General features: G+C 37.3%; 1 protein-coding gene across 1 annotated transcript in view; it reads left to right on the top strand.

The window, feature by feature from the left end:
* DIAPH3 (diaphanous related formin 3) overlaps positions 1-16,774 on the top strand; it is a 500,871-nt gene that overhangs the window by 289,133 nt on the left and 194,964 nt on the right. Inside the window, exon 24 of the mRNA XM_077752451.1 lies at positions 16,536-16,661. Coding sequence (XP_077608577.1) covers positions 16,536-16,661 — 126 coding nt within the window. The remainder of the gene's footprint in view (positions 1-16,535; positions 16,662-16,774) is intronic.

The raw sequence follows: 16,774 nt of genomic DNA, 5'->3' as shown, positions 1-16,774 counted from the left end.
CTCTGTTGGGATGCTTCCTTAATTCCATGTCATTCACTTGGGGACCGTGGTGTGTCAGGGCCAACCCCCAGTAATCAGTGGCCCCACTTAGCCTAAGTTCTAAATCTGTCTCCAACCACATTGAAGGCACAGACTGACTGCATTCTTTGTCCTAGCAGAGAAAATTGCTTTCTAACGCCTAGATATCTAACCAGCTTCCGGTCCTTACTGGACTTACATCAGGTTGAAAAGGGTCATAAAAGGATAGGACCTGGTATTAACAGTTGGTTATAATATGACTTAAATGTGATGTTTTTGATCCCTTAAAGAATCTAGTTTTTATTTATATATCATTGCCTTTGTGGAAAACGTTTTACATGCTCCAACAACCCATTTATGAATACACATTTGTATGAATATGTACGTCCATGCATACATCCTTTTTGGAACACAACTCATTTGAAGCGCCGGGGTATCTTTATTCTCACTGTGTTGAGTCCTGGTCATTAAAAATGTCAGACTATTTTTGTAATCTGTTTTTTTTTTCTTCTTAAAATTGGAATTTATCAACTTAAGGATACTGTTTTTCTCCTGTATTTTAGTAAATATTTCTTCTTAAACACACAAAAAAAGTCACTTTTATCAATTTTCTACTCCCTTTGAATAGTTTCTTCTATGAAACAGAGTTTGTAGTGCTCTATCTGCAGTGAAGCAATGTGATTGGACGAGATGTTCTTTGACACTTTTTCCTGGGCTATAGGTTTCTTTGAAGTATCTTTCTTATACAACCTTTTTGGGGGTGAGAGGGAATTAGACATAATTAGTCTGGATTTTTAAGACCAAAAATAAGCTTTTTACTTTATTATTATTATTATTATTTTTTTTGCTCTTGCATGTTAATGTAATAAGACTGGAATTACTTACTTTGCCCTTGTACCTTAAAATGCCCTTGGTATAAGAAGATAATGACCATATATGTGCTTGTGTTTTAATGAAAATTAAGGGAAAATATTTTCTCATATAAAACAATGAGATAGGGCAAAAAGGTACAGAGAAAAAGTACTAAAAATAACTCAGTGATACTCAAAATAGCTTCTAAGTGGTTGATTTATTAATTCAAGAAGGTAATTTCTCTAAAATGAGATTTCTGAAAAAAAATTTTTTTAAATATTTTTATTTATTTCTAGGAGAGAGAGAGAGAGACCGCGTGAGCAGGGGAGGGTCAGAGAGAGAGGGAGACACAGACTCTGAAATAGGCTCCAGGCTCTGAGCTGGCAGTCAGCACAGAGCCCGACGCGGGGCTTGAACCCACGAACCACGAGATCATGACCTAAGCGAAAGTCGGACGCTTAACCGACTACGCCACCCAGGCGCCCCAGATTTCTGAAATTTTGAAATAAAATTTAAGTAAACGGGCTGAGGGAGAACTGAAAGGGGATGTCTGTGATGAATGGTAAGCATGATAAGTTAAAGAGAAATACATGAAAAGCTTATGCATAATGCCTTGAAATATAGAGAAGCTTCTTTTTCTGGAGAAAATAAAGTCGTGTAGTTGATAGATTATATCAACATTAGGTCTTTGGCAAGAATTAACTCCATGCAAGCATATTCTGATAATAACAGTTTGCATTTCTGACCACTTCAGCATCTTTCTTCCTGATTCTAAAACCAAACAGTAAGCTGGAACATCTCTTTCAGATGTACGTTTTAGTAATATCATTTATTTCCTACCAGTTTTGTTCTAAATTAAGTTTTTAAAATGTCATTTATCTCTTTTGACTCATTTGATTGTACTTGAAATTCTGCATAAATATTTTAATATTTTGCTTTTGAGAACTATTGAGGACTGTGTAAATTTGATACAAGCTTACAGAGTTGTAACTTGGTAATTAGATTCTTCTGTTTGTTTTCTCTTTTGATGTTTCTGTGGGGGCATTCTAGAGCCTTGGAGGCTTCTCATTTCCATCTGTTATAGTGGAGGCATGCATATGTGTGTAGGTCAGCAGATACAGTGAATGTGTTTCACTGGGAGCAGCCAACTTGACATTTGAAATAGAAAAGCCATCACTATATATACATATATAACTGGATATATATGTGTATATAGAGAGATGTAGGTGATAGTTGGGCATAATTTCTTGGTGTAATTACATTACTCTGTTAATGAGTGAGAATTTAGCGGAATGAACGTAAGATTTTTGGGTGAAATTTGCTTTGGAAATTTTCAGTGCTTTTATAGTGTATATCATCATTTAAAAGTTTCCATATTTGAAGTCTCCTCAGTGAGCTATCACATGAATTAAAAAGTACCTTTGTTTTCGAGACATAACAAATCCTGGCCATTAAGTCCTCGTGGATCAGCAGGGGGATCTTTCATTGCAACTAATGAGCTTACCCGTATGACAATTTTCAAAAATCTACTTCATTAGGGCTGCTTCTTTTCTAAGAGATAATGGCTTACAGCTTTTCTGTTGTATTTCAGTGAAAATGTTTTTGGGTCATTATTGTATTTCTATATACCATTGCAATATTTCTTTTTTTTTTTCTTTTTCCCCTGGACTTTTAAGGGTTGAATACATTGTTCTCTTGTCTAAACAATTGAAGTTAACATGGACTCTAATCTGTGAAGGTTCTATTGATTATTTCACAATAACTTGCTTCATTATTAAATTGGAATGGTATTTTATTAATGAGTAGAAAATATGACAAAACCCTGTGGATTGGGGGAGTGTTTTTTTTTTTAATATAATTTATTGTCAAACTGGTTTCCACACAACACCCAGTGCTCATCCCAACAAGTGCCCTCCTCAATGTGGGGAGTGTTTTAAGGTAAAACCAAGGCAAGTTTATAGTGTCACCTTGTTCAGCCCTCTCTTTTAGGGTTATCATATTTCTCTTCTTCCCTAGATAGTCTAAATTCTAGAAATGCCAGGCAGGTTCAGTCTGTAACTCACTTATTCATTTGATAAGCCTTTGTTGAATGATTTCTCAGTGTCTCAAACAGTGCTCTTATCTTGCTGCTGGCCTAAGGTTTAGTGTTTATGTCTTTGTAGAACCCAGGCTACCTCACTGGCACCTGACTCCCGTCCAACTGGCTCCTCTTAGATTCTCAGTAAAGGAACCCTTTACTTCCTCCTCCTCTTCGATGCAGTCTCTAAGTATTGACATTGTTATTAGCCTAATACTGAGCCCTTCTTTTTCCTTCTTCCCATATTTCCTTAGGTGATCTCTTCCATTTCCAACAGCTTGAATTCCGTCATTCCATTAACGGCTTTACAAATTTGCATCCCAGTCTTCCCTTCTAAGCTCCACACTTGCATATCCAACAGCATACTTGCTGTCTCCAGCTACATGACGACACATGGTTCACTGTATGCCATAAAATGTGCCTCTTAATTCCTACACCCTTAACCTCTTCTCCCCAATTTTATTTACTTGAGAAAATCCCCCTTAGGACCTTTTCTTTTGATTTCCTTTTTCTCATTCATTTTGCCTCTTTTCAGCCTTCAGCATGCCAACTGAAAGCTGTGTGATAGATTCTATGTTAAATCTGTGCAAAGTGGCAGCTGTAACCTGCAATGTTGCCTAGCTCTCTCCTTTATCGAGTAACTTAGAGTAAATGTCAACTTCCCTCTGGTGCTTTTTCCTGGCCATTCCTGGGAGTCTCACCTGAGCTTCAGTGATAAACACATATGTTTTCCTAAAAATCTTAGACCGTATTTAAGACCTAGGTGTCTAGAGTAGAGAGTATTCCTAGAACTTTTGGAGATGGAATTAGCTTCTAGAGAAAGGGCAGCCTTCAGTGAAATTGTCAGAGTGGATTTAATGATTGTCCATTTCTAATGTTTTTCACTTTTTTCCATTTCCACGTGTTTAGCTTGCAGGAACATTCTTTGATATCTTGTATTTGATTTTTGTCCTCTCCATTTTATTGACTTCTCTGCTTTTAAGACTATTTGTTTGATTTTTAGCTAGTACCCCCTTGGTCTGACCCAAATATTTGTCTACTCAAATGCATCTCCAATTCCAAACCTTGTGACTTTCTTGCCTTTTATGATAAATGGCTTACTAAATACCAAATGTTTATCTTTTATTCACCTACTGTGAACACTTAGAATGCTTCATTTCCAGGTGGCTGCCACCTGGAAATGAATAGTGTTTGAAATTTCAAATTCATCTGCTATAATAAGCAGAGAGCATTTTCAAAGGCTCCCATTGACCTCCTTATACTATACACTTCAAAAAATGCCAATTATAATTTGTTAGTTTGATATATATTTTGAATATTCAGGATTAATTATTAATTCAATCACATTTTATACATTACGTGTGTACTGTAAATACGTAAAAATATTCATTGTGCAACAAACTTAATAACATACATAACATTGTGTTAGTTGGAACCATTATGTCATGGAGGTCATAGGTTGCAACCTTATAATTTCATGAGATAAATAATTCATTTGGTATTACAAATCAATTGTAGGATATTAGAGTTTTCTGAAAACACACATTTGTGTACATTTATTTCTGCCAGTATAGTGAAATAATTTGAAAGAACATAGTGGGGGAGGACATTTATAACAAAATAATTTAGAGAAGATTACCATGTTAGGGTATGCTTTAATTGAATTGTCAATAGAGAGCACAAAAATATATTCTGATAAGAACTGAATGCTATCTTCATATGTTGAAGCCCTTCATATGTGGGAACCCTAATCCTTAGTATCTCAGAATGTGACTGAATGTGGAGATAGGTGTTTAAAAAGGTGATTAATAAAGCGAAGCGCTTAGGGTCAGCCCTAATATAATACAATCTGACTTGTGTCCTTATAAGAGGGGGACATTTGGACAGATAGACAAAAGAGATTCGCACGCAGCCAAGACCATGTGAGGACGCAGCAAGAAGGTGGCCATATGCAAGTCAAGAAGAGAGGCTTCAGAAGAAACCAGATCCACTGACACCTTGATTTTGGGTTCCAGAACTATGCAAAAATATGTTTCTGTTGTTTAGGCCACCCAGTGTGTGGCATTTGTGATATGGCCCTAGATAACTAGGATAACTTAAGGCATTTTTCTTGCTTACAGTTTTTTGGCTATCGAATAGCCTACACAGAATGATTTTTTTACTTTATCAAATCACTTAAACAGTCATAGACCTGCTGTGTTAGATGTTCACTAGCAATCAGTTTAGGGATATCAAAGCTTCTTGTGCCAGCCATGAATTATCACATGATTTTACATAATTACATGTATGTCCCCAATTCCTTTTTTGAATAGACCTGACACAGGTTAGTACATATTATAAGGAAATATTGAGGTAATCTAAATAAACATATTCATGAATATTCACATTTAATTTCAGGGTTAGATATATGGCATGTCCTAGAGTTTATTTTAGACTGTGTTTTACACTGGTATATTAGAATGTTTTGTCTTTTCTTTTGCTCGCTGTATCCCTATGTATATTTATTCACCGCCTTCCCCTGTTTTGCTACTTGAATAGTTATAATTTTATTATAAACAGGATTCTGCAGATAGATGGTAGAGTAACAAGTTATATCTCCAAGGCTACTTTATGACTCCTTTGTAGCTAGGTCTCCATGATCTAATTTGACCATCTGTACCCACCTAATAAGTATACTTAGGAATTGTAAAATAATTTTAATGTCACTATAAGTCAAATATAATCAAGGATAATTTATTTTCAAAATGTAATTCACATATAGGTGTGCATATGTGTACTAAAAGACCAGTATTTGTAAAATTTTCTATTCATATTAACACTTTTAACATAAAAACATAGCATGAACTATAACTGGGCCATTTATGAGGTAAATACAGGAATATGAAAAACATATATAATATAATTTGAGCACAGTGTCCTGGTAAAAGGGCTATAAGGTCCAAGTTGTCTGATGAATAGCATTTTATATACACTCTTCCAGTGTATTTCCAGGGATTATCTATATAGAGTTGGCATCAAAGTGAAAGTTTCAATGGGAGATTTGCGTATAAGGTTGTATTGCACTGTTTCTCTGTGCAAATATAAACTGTTTTGAAAAGCAATGTAATGGAATGCAGAGAGACCATGGCCAGAGTCCCTAGAAGGATTAAGGATTTTTTAGACTGACATTGAAGAACACGAGCCATGGAGGAGCTATACTTCCAGCTAAAGATTGCTTTTTGAGATACTGAGCTGAGAACATTTCCTGAATTGGCTGCTGCTTGGGCTGATAGATGATGATGAAGAAGAAAAACACATCAGGAAGACCTCTATATCTTTTTGGAGGTTAGCAGACTGAAAGTGGCATCAATACAGCATTAATCTTTTCAAGAAACTAACAGTTTACAGTGTTTGCAGATTTTTGGCCAGCTGCAGATTTGAAATAGCTACTCGAACAGTTCTATCTGTGTCACCTATGAGCCATAGCTAACATCAAGTAACAGGACATCAAGTAACAGGACTGGATCAACAGTGACAACCAAGGTCTTGGAGCTCTCAGACTGCTGACGGCGAAGCAGTATTTACTGCGCCTCAGTTTTGCAACATGAAGTGGAAAATTATAAACAAGGTGGATGACGAAAAATTTCAGAATGAGAGCATTCTGAAGGATAGCCTAACAAAACAAATCTGTACGCCATGAAGAAACCTAAGCAGTGGATAGAACAAACTCACTTCCGGCTGGATGTCGCCGCTCACACGGTTGACATGTAGCCACATGGGTGAAGCCACATGGGTGAAGCCACATGGGTGAAGCGGCGTGGGCTTGCTCAGATGCTGCAGGTGAAATTGCCAACTGCTCCCCAGAAACCAGGCTGTGTGCAGCTTATAAAGTCTTGAAATAATCGTTGTACTAGCTTCGTAGGGCTGCTGTAAATCGATTACCACTTACTAAGTTCCTCTCAACAGCAAAAATATATTCATTTACCCTCTCACTCTTCAGGAATACAGAAGTCTGAAATCAAGGTGCTGGTACGATTGATTCCTTCTGAAGGTTTTCAGTGAGGAGCCCCCTCACGCCTCTCTCTCAGTTTCTGGGGGCTGCCAGCAAGCCTTGTTTCCATTTTCACATTACCTTCTCCTCTGTGTCTGTCTCTCACCTCTCTCTGTAAAGACACCAGTGTAGGCACGTGGTGGCACAGTGGGTAAGCATCCAACTTCAGCTCAGGTCATGATGTCATAGTTTGTGAATTCGAGCCCCGCATCAGGCTCTGAGCTGACGGCTTAGAGCCAGGAGCATGCTTCGGATTCTGTCTCCCTCTCTCTCTGTCTCTCCCCTGCTTGCATTTTCTTGCGTGCATGCTCTCTCTCTTTCTCTCTCTCTCTCAAATATAAAGAAACATTCAAAAAAAAAAAAAGCGACCGGTCATTTGATTTAAGGCCCACACTAAATCCAGGGTGATTTCTTCTTGAGATCTGTAACTGATTCCCTATGCAAAGATCCTATTTCCAAATAAGTCACATACTTCAGTGCTACATAGCCATGAATTTGGGGGGCTGGGGGGGGGGTGGAATACTATTCAACTCTCTATAGTCATCCTTGCCCTCACTCCCATAACTGCATTGATGTAGCATCATCATCTCTGAGTATCATGAAACAATGAAGCGTGGTTACTGAGATAGACCTATATATGGAAAGCGTTTGTCATTATGTTGTGAAATGTTTTGGTGTTTAAGGGCTATTGTTGATGAGCTTGTGAAATACCCTTCTCTTTCATCATCACATGCAAATACTATAGCAGTTAAAATTGAAATTCATAATGTCTCTGAATTTAAGGAATTTTTATTCACAAGTAGTGAGAGTTACAACAACTCCTGTAAATAATTTCAGTAGGTGAAATAAAAATGTGATCCCAATTAGCTTATAGAGGCATTATATTATGGTAGAAGCTTTTGTTACAGTCGACTACAGACTCTGAAGTTAGACACCTGGGGTGAAATCCCCAGCTTTGCCCATTGCTGAAGAAATAACCTTGGATCATTTCCTTATCCGCTCTGGGACTCCGTGTTCTTACCTATAAAATGGGGATAATAGTTGTACCTAATTCAGAGATTTATTGTGAGGTTATAGGTTAATATTGCATACATAAAGCTTGAATAGCACTATGTAAGGCTATATAGACATTCTCAATATTTGCTGTAGTTGTAGCTATTATTTTTCAATGATTATTTATTATTGACATGCATCTGCCTATTCTATCATTAATGATGCAGATAAACATGTCTCTGTGAATAATATAATTACATAATTTTAACATGTGTTCTCAATAGTTACTTGAATAGATCCCAACTGTGTCTTGCCTAAAACTTATGCAAGCTCTAGAATACAAAGCCAAGGATTTTGTAGATTTATGTTATTGAAAAAATTATTTACTTTTCTAAAACTTAAAGAACAATATAGATGTGGGAAATTGCCCAAATCATAAATGTACAACACAATGAATTTTCACAAGTAGAATATACTAGCATAGAGAAAGGAATTTGGAAAATGAATTCTATTTTCCTTCTTCTGCCTCAGCCCAAGTCACTAGTTTTAATTCCTATTTTGAACTTTGATAATAAGAATTTCTTTTGAAAGAGGGCTTCTATTATTAAAAGCTTGTAAAAAAAAAAAAATAGCTAGGGTCCAGCAACTCTTTGACTTAGAGCTTATTTTTTTCTGGAGGTATCTGCATGTTGTTGAGAAAACAAATTTACCGGCCCAGAATGATTAAGGAATTAGCTATTTGGAAAAGTTTCCCATTTCCATATGAAATATGAACTAACCCAATAAATAATATAAGTTGATAGAAACATCAAAAAAGATATTTTTCTGTATTCAAAAAAAACCTACAGAAAATATGTTCTGGATAACCTTCCCCTCTTCCCTCAGAAGAGGTCATCTTCAAGTATAGATTGAAAATTGATCAGCAGTGAGACTCTTTTGTCATGTGAAGATGTGTATCCCTGTTAGGACGGTCTCTCAGCACCTGTCTGTCAAACTAAATTTTTTTTTTTTGAGAGAGAGAGAGCGAGCACAAGTAGGGTACAGAGCAGGAGTGGGGGTGGGAGAAGTAGAGGGAGACTTTCAAGCAGGCTCCACGCCCAGTGTAGAGCCAAAATGAGTCAGAACATTTAACTGAGTACACCACCCAGGCGCCCCTCAAGCTACATGGTTTTTTTGTTTTGTTTTGTTTTGTTTTTTTTACAAATAGTTTATTGTCAAATTAGTTTCAACATAACGCCCAGACATAACACCCAGTGCTCATCCCCACAAGTGCCCTCCTCCATGCCCATCTCCCCCCTCCCCCCAACATCCATCAGTCCTCCGTTTGTTTCTCAGCATTCAAGAGTCTCTCATGGTTTGCCTCTCTCCCTTTCCCCCACCATTTCCCCCCTTCTTCTCCCCCTTGTTCCTCAGTTAAGTTCCTCCTAATCCTCCTATACGTGCACACATATGATATTTGTCCTTCTCTGCCTGACTTATTTTGCTCAGCATAACACCCTCAAGGTCCATCCATGTTGCTACACATGGCCAGATTTCATTCTTTCTCATTGCCATGGAGTATTCCATGGTATAGATAAACCACATCTTCTTGATCCATTCGTCCGTTGATGGACACTTAGGCTCTTTCCATGTTTTGGCTATTGTGGAGAGTGCTGCTATGAACATTGGGGTACATGTGCTCCTATGCATCAGCATTTCTGTATCCCTTGGGTAAATTCCTAGCAGTGCTATTGCTGGGTCCTAGGGGAGTTCTATTGTTAGTTTCCTGAGGAACCTCCACACTGTTTTCCAGAGGGGCTGTCAAGCTACGTGTTTTAAGGCAAAAAGTACTAGTGCTCATTTATAGTTGTGGATGTATTTTGACCCCATAAGGAAACTCTCATTGCATATAGTACAGTAAATTAAGGAATGCAGGCCAGGGCAATTTATTATAAGGGGTCCCATTCAAAATCAGAACAATGGGATAGAAGAGCTGAGCAGTGGAAGGCCCGTGCTTGGCGAGGGTGACTGGTCACTCGTTTCCCACTGTTTCTTTCAGTTTACCTTTGCCTGTTATAAACCGAGCTGCCATTTATGTTGAGTTTGTATTTTTCTGTCCTCTTCGCTGAGTTTTAGATTTTTTTTCAAAATGATAATGGGTTTCATAATGATATTCTAGAACTTAGATTTTGTTATAGGCCTACTGAATGTTGAAGTTTTTAAAATGCTGCTGAGGATTTTGTCCATCTTGCCCATCTAATTTATTGTTTCGTTTTGTTTTTTTAACTTGTGTTTATAAAATATTCTTACAGTTTAAAAAAAAAAAAACACCGTTATTTGGTTGGGAGCCTGGAATTGCCCTGACTCTAGCTGGTTGCCCTCACAAAACGGCTGTGTTTGTGAGCACAGGAAGGTTAATTTAGGTTGAATGTTTGAATTGTTTTATGCTAATAAGTTAAGTGTTCTTTAAAGAAATCAGTTTCCCTGGAATGTAGCATGGTATGTAAGAATGATTGTGACATTTCTTAGTAAGCTTGTTATGAAATAATAACTGGCATCTCCAGGAGCTATTCACAGAGGATTTTTATTTAATTGCAAAGATTACTTAAATGTATGCAATTCCTAGTCTCCTGTCTTACTTGAAATCTTAGCAAATCATGGAGGCCGTTGCATTGCAGAATGCCTATATGCATGATTACTTTAAACTTAAATATTTACAGTTGTGACTTAACTTTTATAGTTAACATCTCAAATGCATAATTATCATAATGACAAGGCACTTGAAGACAAATGTGTGTGCTGGATTTTAAGGTTTTAGATATTTATTCTATTAACCTCAAGAGGTTAAAGCTAAATCCAAAATCCATTCCTTCTGCAAATATTTGGGTGTCTGCAACATGTTACGTACCTGAAGATACAAAGATAAGTAGAGTATGGTATCTTCCCCCTAGGAATTCGTAGTCATTTGGGAGAGGAAGGCACACACAAAGATAAAAGTAATGGAGTGTAGTAACTACAAGGGTAAAGATAATTACTAGGTATGATGGTGGGGAGGGCACCTCACTAGGGGACTAGCTAGAGTTTTTCACTCTGGTTATTTATATGTATGAGCCCCAGTGATTGAGGAGACAAGGCAAATAGTATTCTCTTCAGCAGAGGTGCCTACAGCCGGGAGGAAGAGGGATGGGGGGAGGGAAACTAGAAGCAGGAGGTTGCTCTGAGAATAAAATGTAGCAGAACGGGAAACAGAGGCAAGCCAGGTTGTGGGCGGAGCCCAGATGTTCTCAGAAAGCAGTTTACTGGCTAATTTTAAGCAGAGGAAGGACATCTTTAAATTAGTGTACGTCGGGAAACACCCAGGTACAGTGTGGGGAGAGGCACTGAGGAAAAGAAGGAGACCAGAGATCTGAGAAGAGATAAGGATCCTGAATAATTGAATGGTGCTCAGGCAAGCAAGAAATTAAACCCTGTTTGCCAAATAAAACGCCAGCAATGTCGTGACTGGATCTGAGGTTACAGGAGAGGGAGGAGTAAAGGCTGGCAGATCTCTACAACAGGANCCCCCCCCCCCCCTGCTGGCTGGGGAGGTTACAGATGGGCATTTGCCCCGGTGGTAGCGACACATGACACCTGAGGTGACTGAGAGACATCCCATCTGCTTGAATATTAACGGTGTAAAATGCAAAAGTGGAATTTGCCCTTAAAATAATCTAGTCCAGTCTGTTTGATGATAGCTTTTTTTTTACTTCCAAATAATGGAAAGGAATAAAAAAAATAAGATTAATTTCTTGGTCAAGGAATGTGACAGTGTTGGAAGATAAAATTCATACACAGGTCACATACAGAGACACCAGTAAATTAACACTTTTTTGAGGGTGTACAATTAAACTCCACTCTAGTTGGGATTTCTAATATAAAAATGTAGTCACTGACCTCAAAAAAACTTGACACTTAGAACAGTGTGGTTAAAATTATGTTTGAAGATGTATAAAGGAATTGTCTGTGGAAATAGAATTACTAAAAAGAAAGACACCAAAGAAATTCTTACATATTCTTTAGCTTTACCCGTCGGATGGCCCAGACCTTATGGAGGGTTTTTTTAGCCTATTATTTGCTCATATCTTTCTCTCTTTCAAGTGTACTTTGGTCCTTATTTAAAAACAGTGAAAGTTGGTCACTTATACCTAAATCCTCTTAACCGTGATGTACAACTAATGTAACCAGAGACTGCTGATAAAGCATAAATAATGGCTTTCCATCTGTAGAGAAGCTGCAAAAAACATTTCTTAAGACCGCTGGTTTGCTCTTTATGACATCAACGTTAAATGCTTGAATATGCCCCAAACACTCTGAATATTTTATGCTTGAAATTAGCAACTTGTCTTTCTAGCCTGACTTTCACAACACTGTTCCTGACCTGATGGTGATGGTGATGGTGATGATTATCTTTACTTTTTGATTCTAGTATTACTAATTTTAGCCCTTAAGCTCTTCATTTCTTATTGAGCTCTAAGAATAACACTACCCAGTGCACCCTCTTAAAAATATTCCTCATCCTATGTTACCGAATTTGATCTTTTATGAAATACCCGTGAGGTAAAAATAGGAGGTAGGCTTCTTCCCCTTTCACTGATGTGGAGGTTGAGCCGGTGAGAAACCGCCTCACATCACAATGATAGAATGTAGTTGCTGGCCCCCTGGCTAACAAAGAGGTGGAAAAGGCTCACAGGCTTCTTTCCTAAGCCTTTTTCTCATCCCCCTGGGAAGTGCTCATCACTCATTGGGATGGCTTTTCCGAGCGCGGCCCAGGCTGTTAGACCGCTCTGAGCAACACTGCTCATGAATCAAAATGTACTTTCTTTTTTTTTAACATCTCCTCACAGGTACTGGAGTTTTACCTTGTATCCAGACAGGCACTTCTATATATCCATGTGGTATATTTAAAACTATGCATTTGGTCATTTTCCAGATTTCTGGTATAGAGCTTCTAAAATCATTGGAATTTAAGTGATAGGAGCATATTTTGTATGCTAATGAGTTGACTCCGGTCGATGTGGGGAGGACCCTAGACAGCTTCAGGATGGGAGACTGGTCACCAGAGGCGACAAGCCTGTGGTTAGAGGGTTTGAATTGTCAGTCTACCCTCTGACCTCCAGGAAGGGGAAAGGGACTGGAGATAGAGTTGAGTCACTAATGGCCAATGATTTGATCAATTATGCCTGTGTAACCAAGCTTCAGTAAGGACTCTGAAGCAATAAGCCTGAGGGGACGCTTCTGTTTTGGGAAAAGATTGATGTGCTAGGGTATACCACTCATAGCAGCTGTGCAAACTCTGTACTGCCCCTCCACCCCCATTCTTTGTGCTCTGCTTGTCTTCCCTTTGGTTCTTCCTGAATTGCATCCTTTACAATAAAACTGTAATAGCAGGTATAATACTTTGAATTCTGTAACGCATCAAATTATGGAAAATAAGCAGGGGAGGGAGCATGAAAACCCCTGAATCTATAGCCAGTTGTCAAAAGTGTGGGTGATGGGTGGTCCCTGGGACTTAAAATGAAGGCAGTCTCCTGGAACTGAGTCCTTAAGCCTGTGGAGGTCTGCATTAACTCTAGGTAGTTAGTGTCAGCATTGAAGAGGAAGACTACCCAATTGGTGTCAGAATCAGAGAATTGATAGGTATCACAATGATGGATGAGTTGTCAAGGGAAAAAAAAATAATCCCTGCCCCCTCCCAGTATTTGCCTTGTGTTTTTTTCCTACATGGGAGCCCTTAGACTTTCTTGTCCTTTCTCTAGGTATTTCCAAAATATGATGTGTACGTATAATAAATTGGATTAGTGGGGTAAAACGTAGTATTTTAAGCATGTGGTTTTGTTCAATGGTGTGTTAACACATTAAATTTAAATGTTCATTTAAAAAATATGGTAGCATATCTATCTGTCATACAGCCATCGGTCCAGAACACTTACACCTATTCCCCTGGGTTTGGCCATATGTGATTCTACTAGGCGAGAATATAAGAGGGTCATTATGTGAAAGCTACATGCCTGTACTTAAACGTAGTTACTGACAGGTAGTAGTTGTAAAAATAAAGTAATTTCTGTATAGCAAAATGGCTAAAAATCCAGTCTAGGATTTAATTACTTTAGTTCAAATTATGACCTCATTACTTTTACTTGTTTGACTTTGACTCGCTCCACTCTGATTTAGTTATCTGTAAAATGGGATAATAACAATATCTATTTCATGATTATCTTGTGAGGATTTTAAAAATCAATGGAAAACACTTAGGAAAGGACCTCAGGATACTTAATGAATTTTAGCCATTGCTCCTGCTATCGCTACTACTACATTAGAACTATCACTCCTAGTATTATGCTACTAATATGCTTTTTTAAAATCTCTTTTATAGCATAAAGTGGTTGTACAGCTTATAAACTGTGCTGAGCACATATTTACTCAAAATGATTTTATGTGTTTTTGAACTTGTATTTATTTAATGAGAAGTTTCACAGTTTAAGGGTATAGAAAAATGACTGAACCACCTGTATGATTTCTTGAGAAATGATAGAGGAAATGCTAATGAGATGTTAGAAGAGAGATCAAATAGACTAGGAGAGCAAGAGGAATCTCTTTTTGTAGTGCGGATAGAAAACTTTGAAAGAAGCAAAAAAAAATTGGAAATGAGAAGAGTAAATGAAACACCCTAGGCCTAATTAAATGGATGTCTTGGTTGTGAATAATTGACAAACAGACATAAAGTTGAAAGAGCATAGCATAAGAATTGTGTTTTACCATCATGAGCAATGTACAGCAAGATTTGGGTGTTTGAGTTAAATAGAATGAATTAATTCATACACTAAATGCTGTCATGACAGAATGTACTCTTTTGAGTTATTGTCTTAAATTTAAGACTGACAGAAAGGGGAAACACGAGTGGCAAAAAATGAATGAGAAAATATGCACCAGCATAACTTCACAGTGGCTTCACTGCAGTGGGAGCCAAAGGTTTTAAAATATCATCATTCTTTGGACACAGACCTTATATGTGAGTCCCTGAAGAGTTCATTCATTGGCCTCATTAAACATCATATCTGAAAATTAACCTGCTAATTGCCTTTACCACAAAATATGTTAAGATTTTATTAACAGCTATTAATATAATAGAATATTAGAACATTAACAGCTATTGATAGAATAGCAAATGTTATTTTGTATACAGCTAGTTTAAAAAACAAAACTCCATGTTCTTATGCAATATGACTTTTCATGCTTCCCTTCATTCCATTTTATTGGACTAAGACTATTAATGATATATATATTGATATGTATATTTGTATATAGAGATTTATAAATATTTTTTTTAACTCAGTCCCATTATGTTGGGCATTCAGGTTGCTTTCAAAGATATTCCCATTCTTACAGGTGAAACCTGACTTATATCCATTCTTCAGGATTAATTGGAAGCCTAAAAATAGTTGTATGCCTAGGATTATTATATGTATTTTTAAACATCATTTCATATAGTTCACAGTGATGGGAAGTAAAAGAAAGTTTTAACCAAAGTTCATCTGAACCCCAAAATTTGGTTGGGGCCACTATATCTTTATATATTGTTAATTCTTGATGTCATCTAAAATTATGCTCCGATTTTAGGTAATGATAGGGGCACCTGGGTGGCTCAGTCGGTTAAGCGTCCAGCTTTGGCTCAGGTCATGATCTCACAGTTTGTGAGTTCAGACCCTGCGTTGGGATCTGTGCTGACAGCCCAGAGCCTGGAGCCTGCTTCAGATTCTGTGTCTCCCTTTCTGTCTCTCTCTCTCTGCCCCTACCCTCCTTGCGATCTCTCTCTCTTTCTCTCAAAAATAAATAAGCATTAAAAAAAAAAAAGATTTTAGGCAATGATTCTTAAACGTCCTGCTGGGTGACCAATACATTTTGACAGTGCCTTGGTCCCTGCTCTATCGTTTGTTCCTTCATGTGCACTGTGAGAGCAACTTCAAGTCAAAGAAGAGAAATTGTCATTAGATAATAAACACAGATTGTGCTCAGGATACCAGTAAAGAAAATGTGACATTTGTCCCGTATGTTGCTCAAGTAGCTTCTGATACCTTTTCATTCCTGTTGTAGATGAGCTTGAATAATAGAGCATCCTTGTCCCTGTCTTTTCTGTGTACTCATTGTTTACTCTCAAGAGATCATGATTTCGAAAAATGTTAAAATTACATTGAAATTGGTTTCTGTTTGAAAGTCTTTCTTTGCCTCTTTTTCTGAATACGTGGATTATTTCGTAGTGTTTATAGAGGTTAAGGGCTCTGATTTTCAACAAAACTTAATAAATGTGGTTTGTTCATGTGAGTGTTTCCTAAATTTCATCTTCTGTTTTTAAAAACACGAAATTTCCTTTATTTTTGCATTTAAAAATCGAAAGCTTTTTAAAAACTGAAATTAATTTTACCTTTAGTATAACAAATTTTCCTACCTTATTAATGGAAGGTTTTTCACAAGTATTTTGTTCCTAGACTGTTTTACCTTTTATATATTATAATTTTGTCCTTTCAAGTCATTTAATATACTCTCTTTTAGTCTCTGTAGAAACGCTGGAAAAGAATTTGAAGCAGATGGGAAGGCAGCTTCAACAGCTTGAGAAAGATTTGGAAACCTTTCCCCCTCCTGAGGACTTGCATGATAAGTTTGTGACAAAGATGTCCATATCCTTCTGATATCTAAATAACTTAAGTCACTAGTCAACTAGAGTTACAATTTATTTAATGTTGTAGGTAGATTTGCATAACCAGTGCTTATGCTATAGTGCCAGATAACAG

The sequence above is a fragment of the Crocuta crocuta genome, unplaced genomic scaffold (genome assembly GCF_008692635.1).
Source record: "Crocuta crocuta isolate KB4526 unplaced genomic scaffold, BGI_CrCroc_1.0 scaffold376, whole genome shotgun sequence".
NCBI lineage: Eukaryota > Metazoa > Chordata > Mammalia > Carnivora > Hyaenidae > Crocuta > Crocuta crocuta.
The sequence above is the reverse complement of the archived record's forward strand: the minus strand, read 5'-3'. Positions and strand labels throughout refer to the sequence as shown.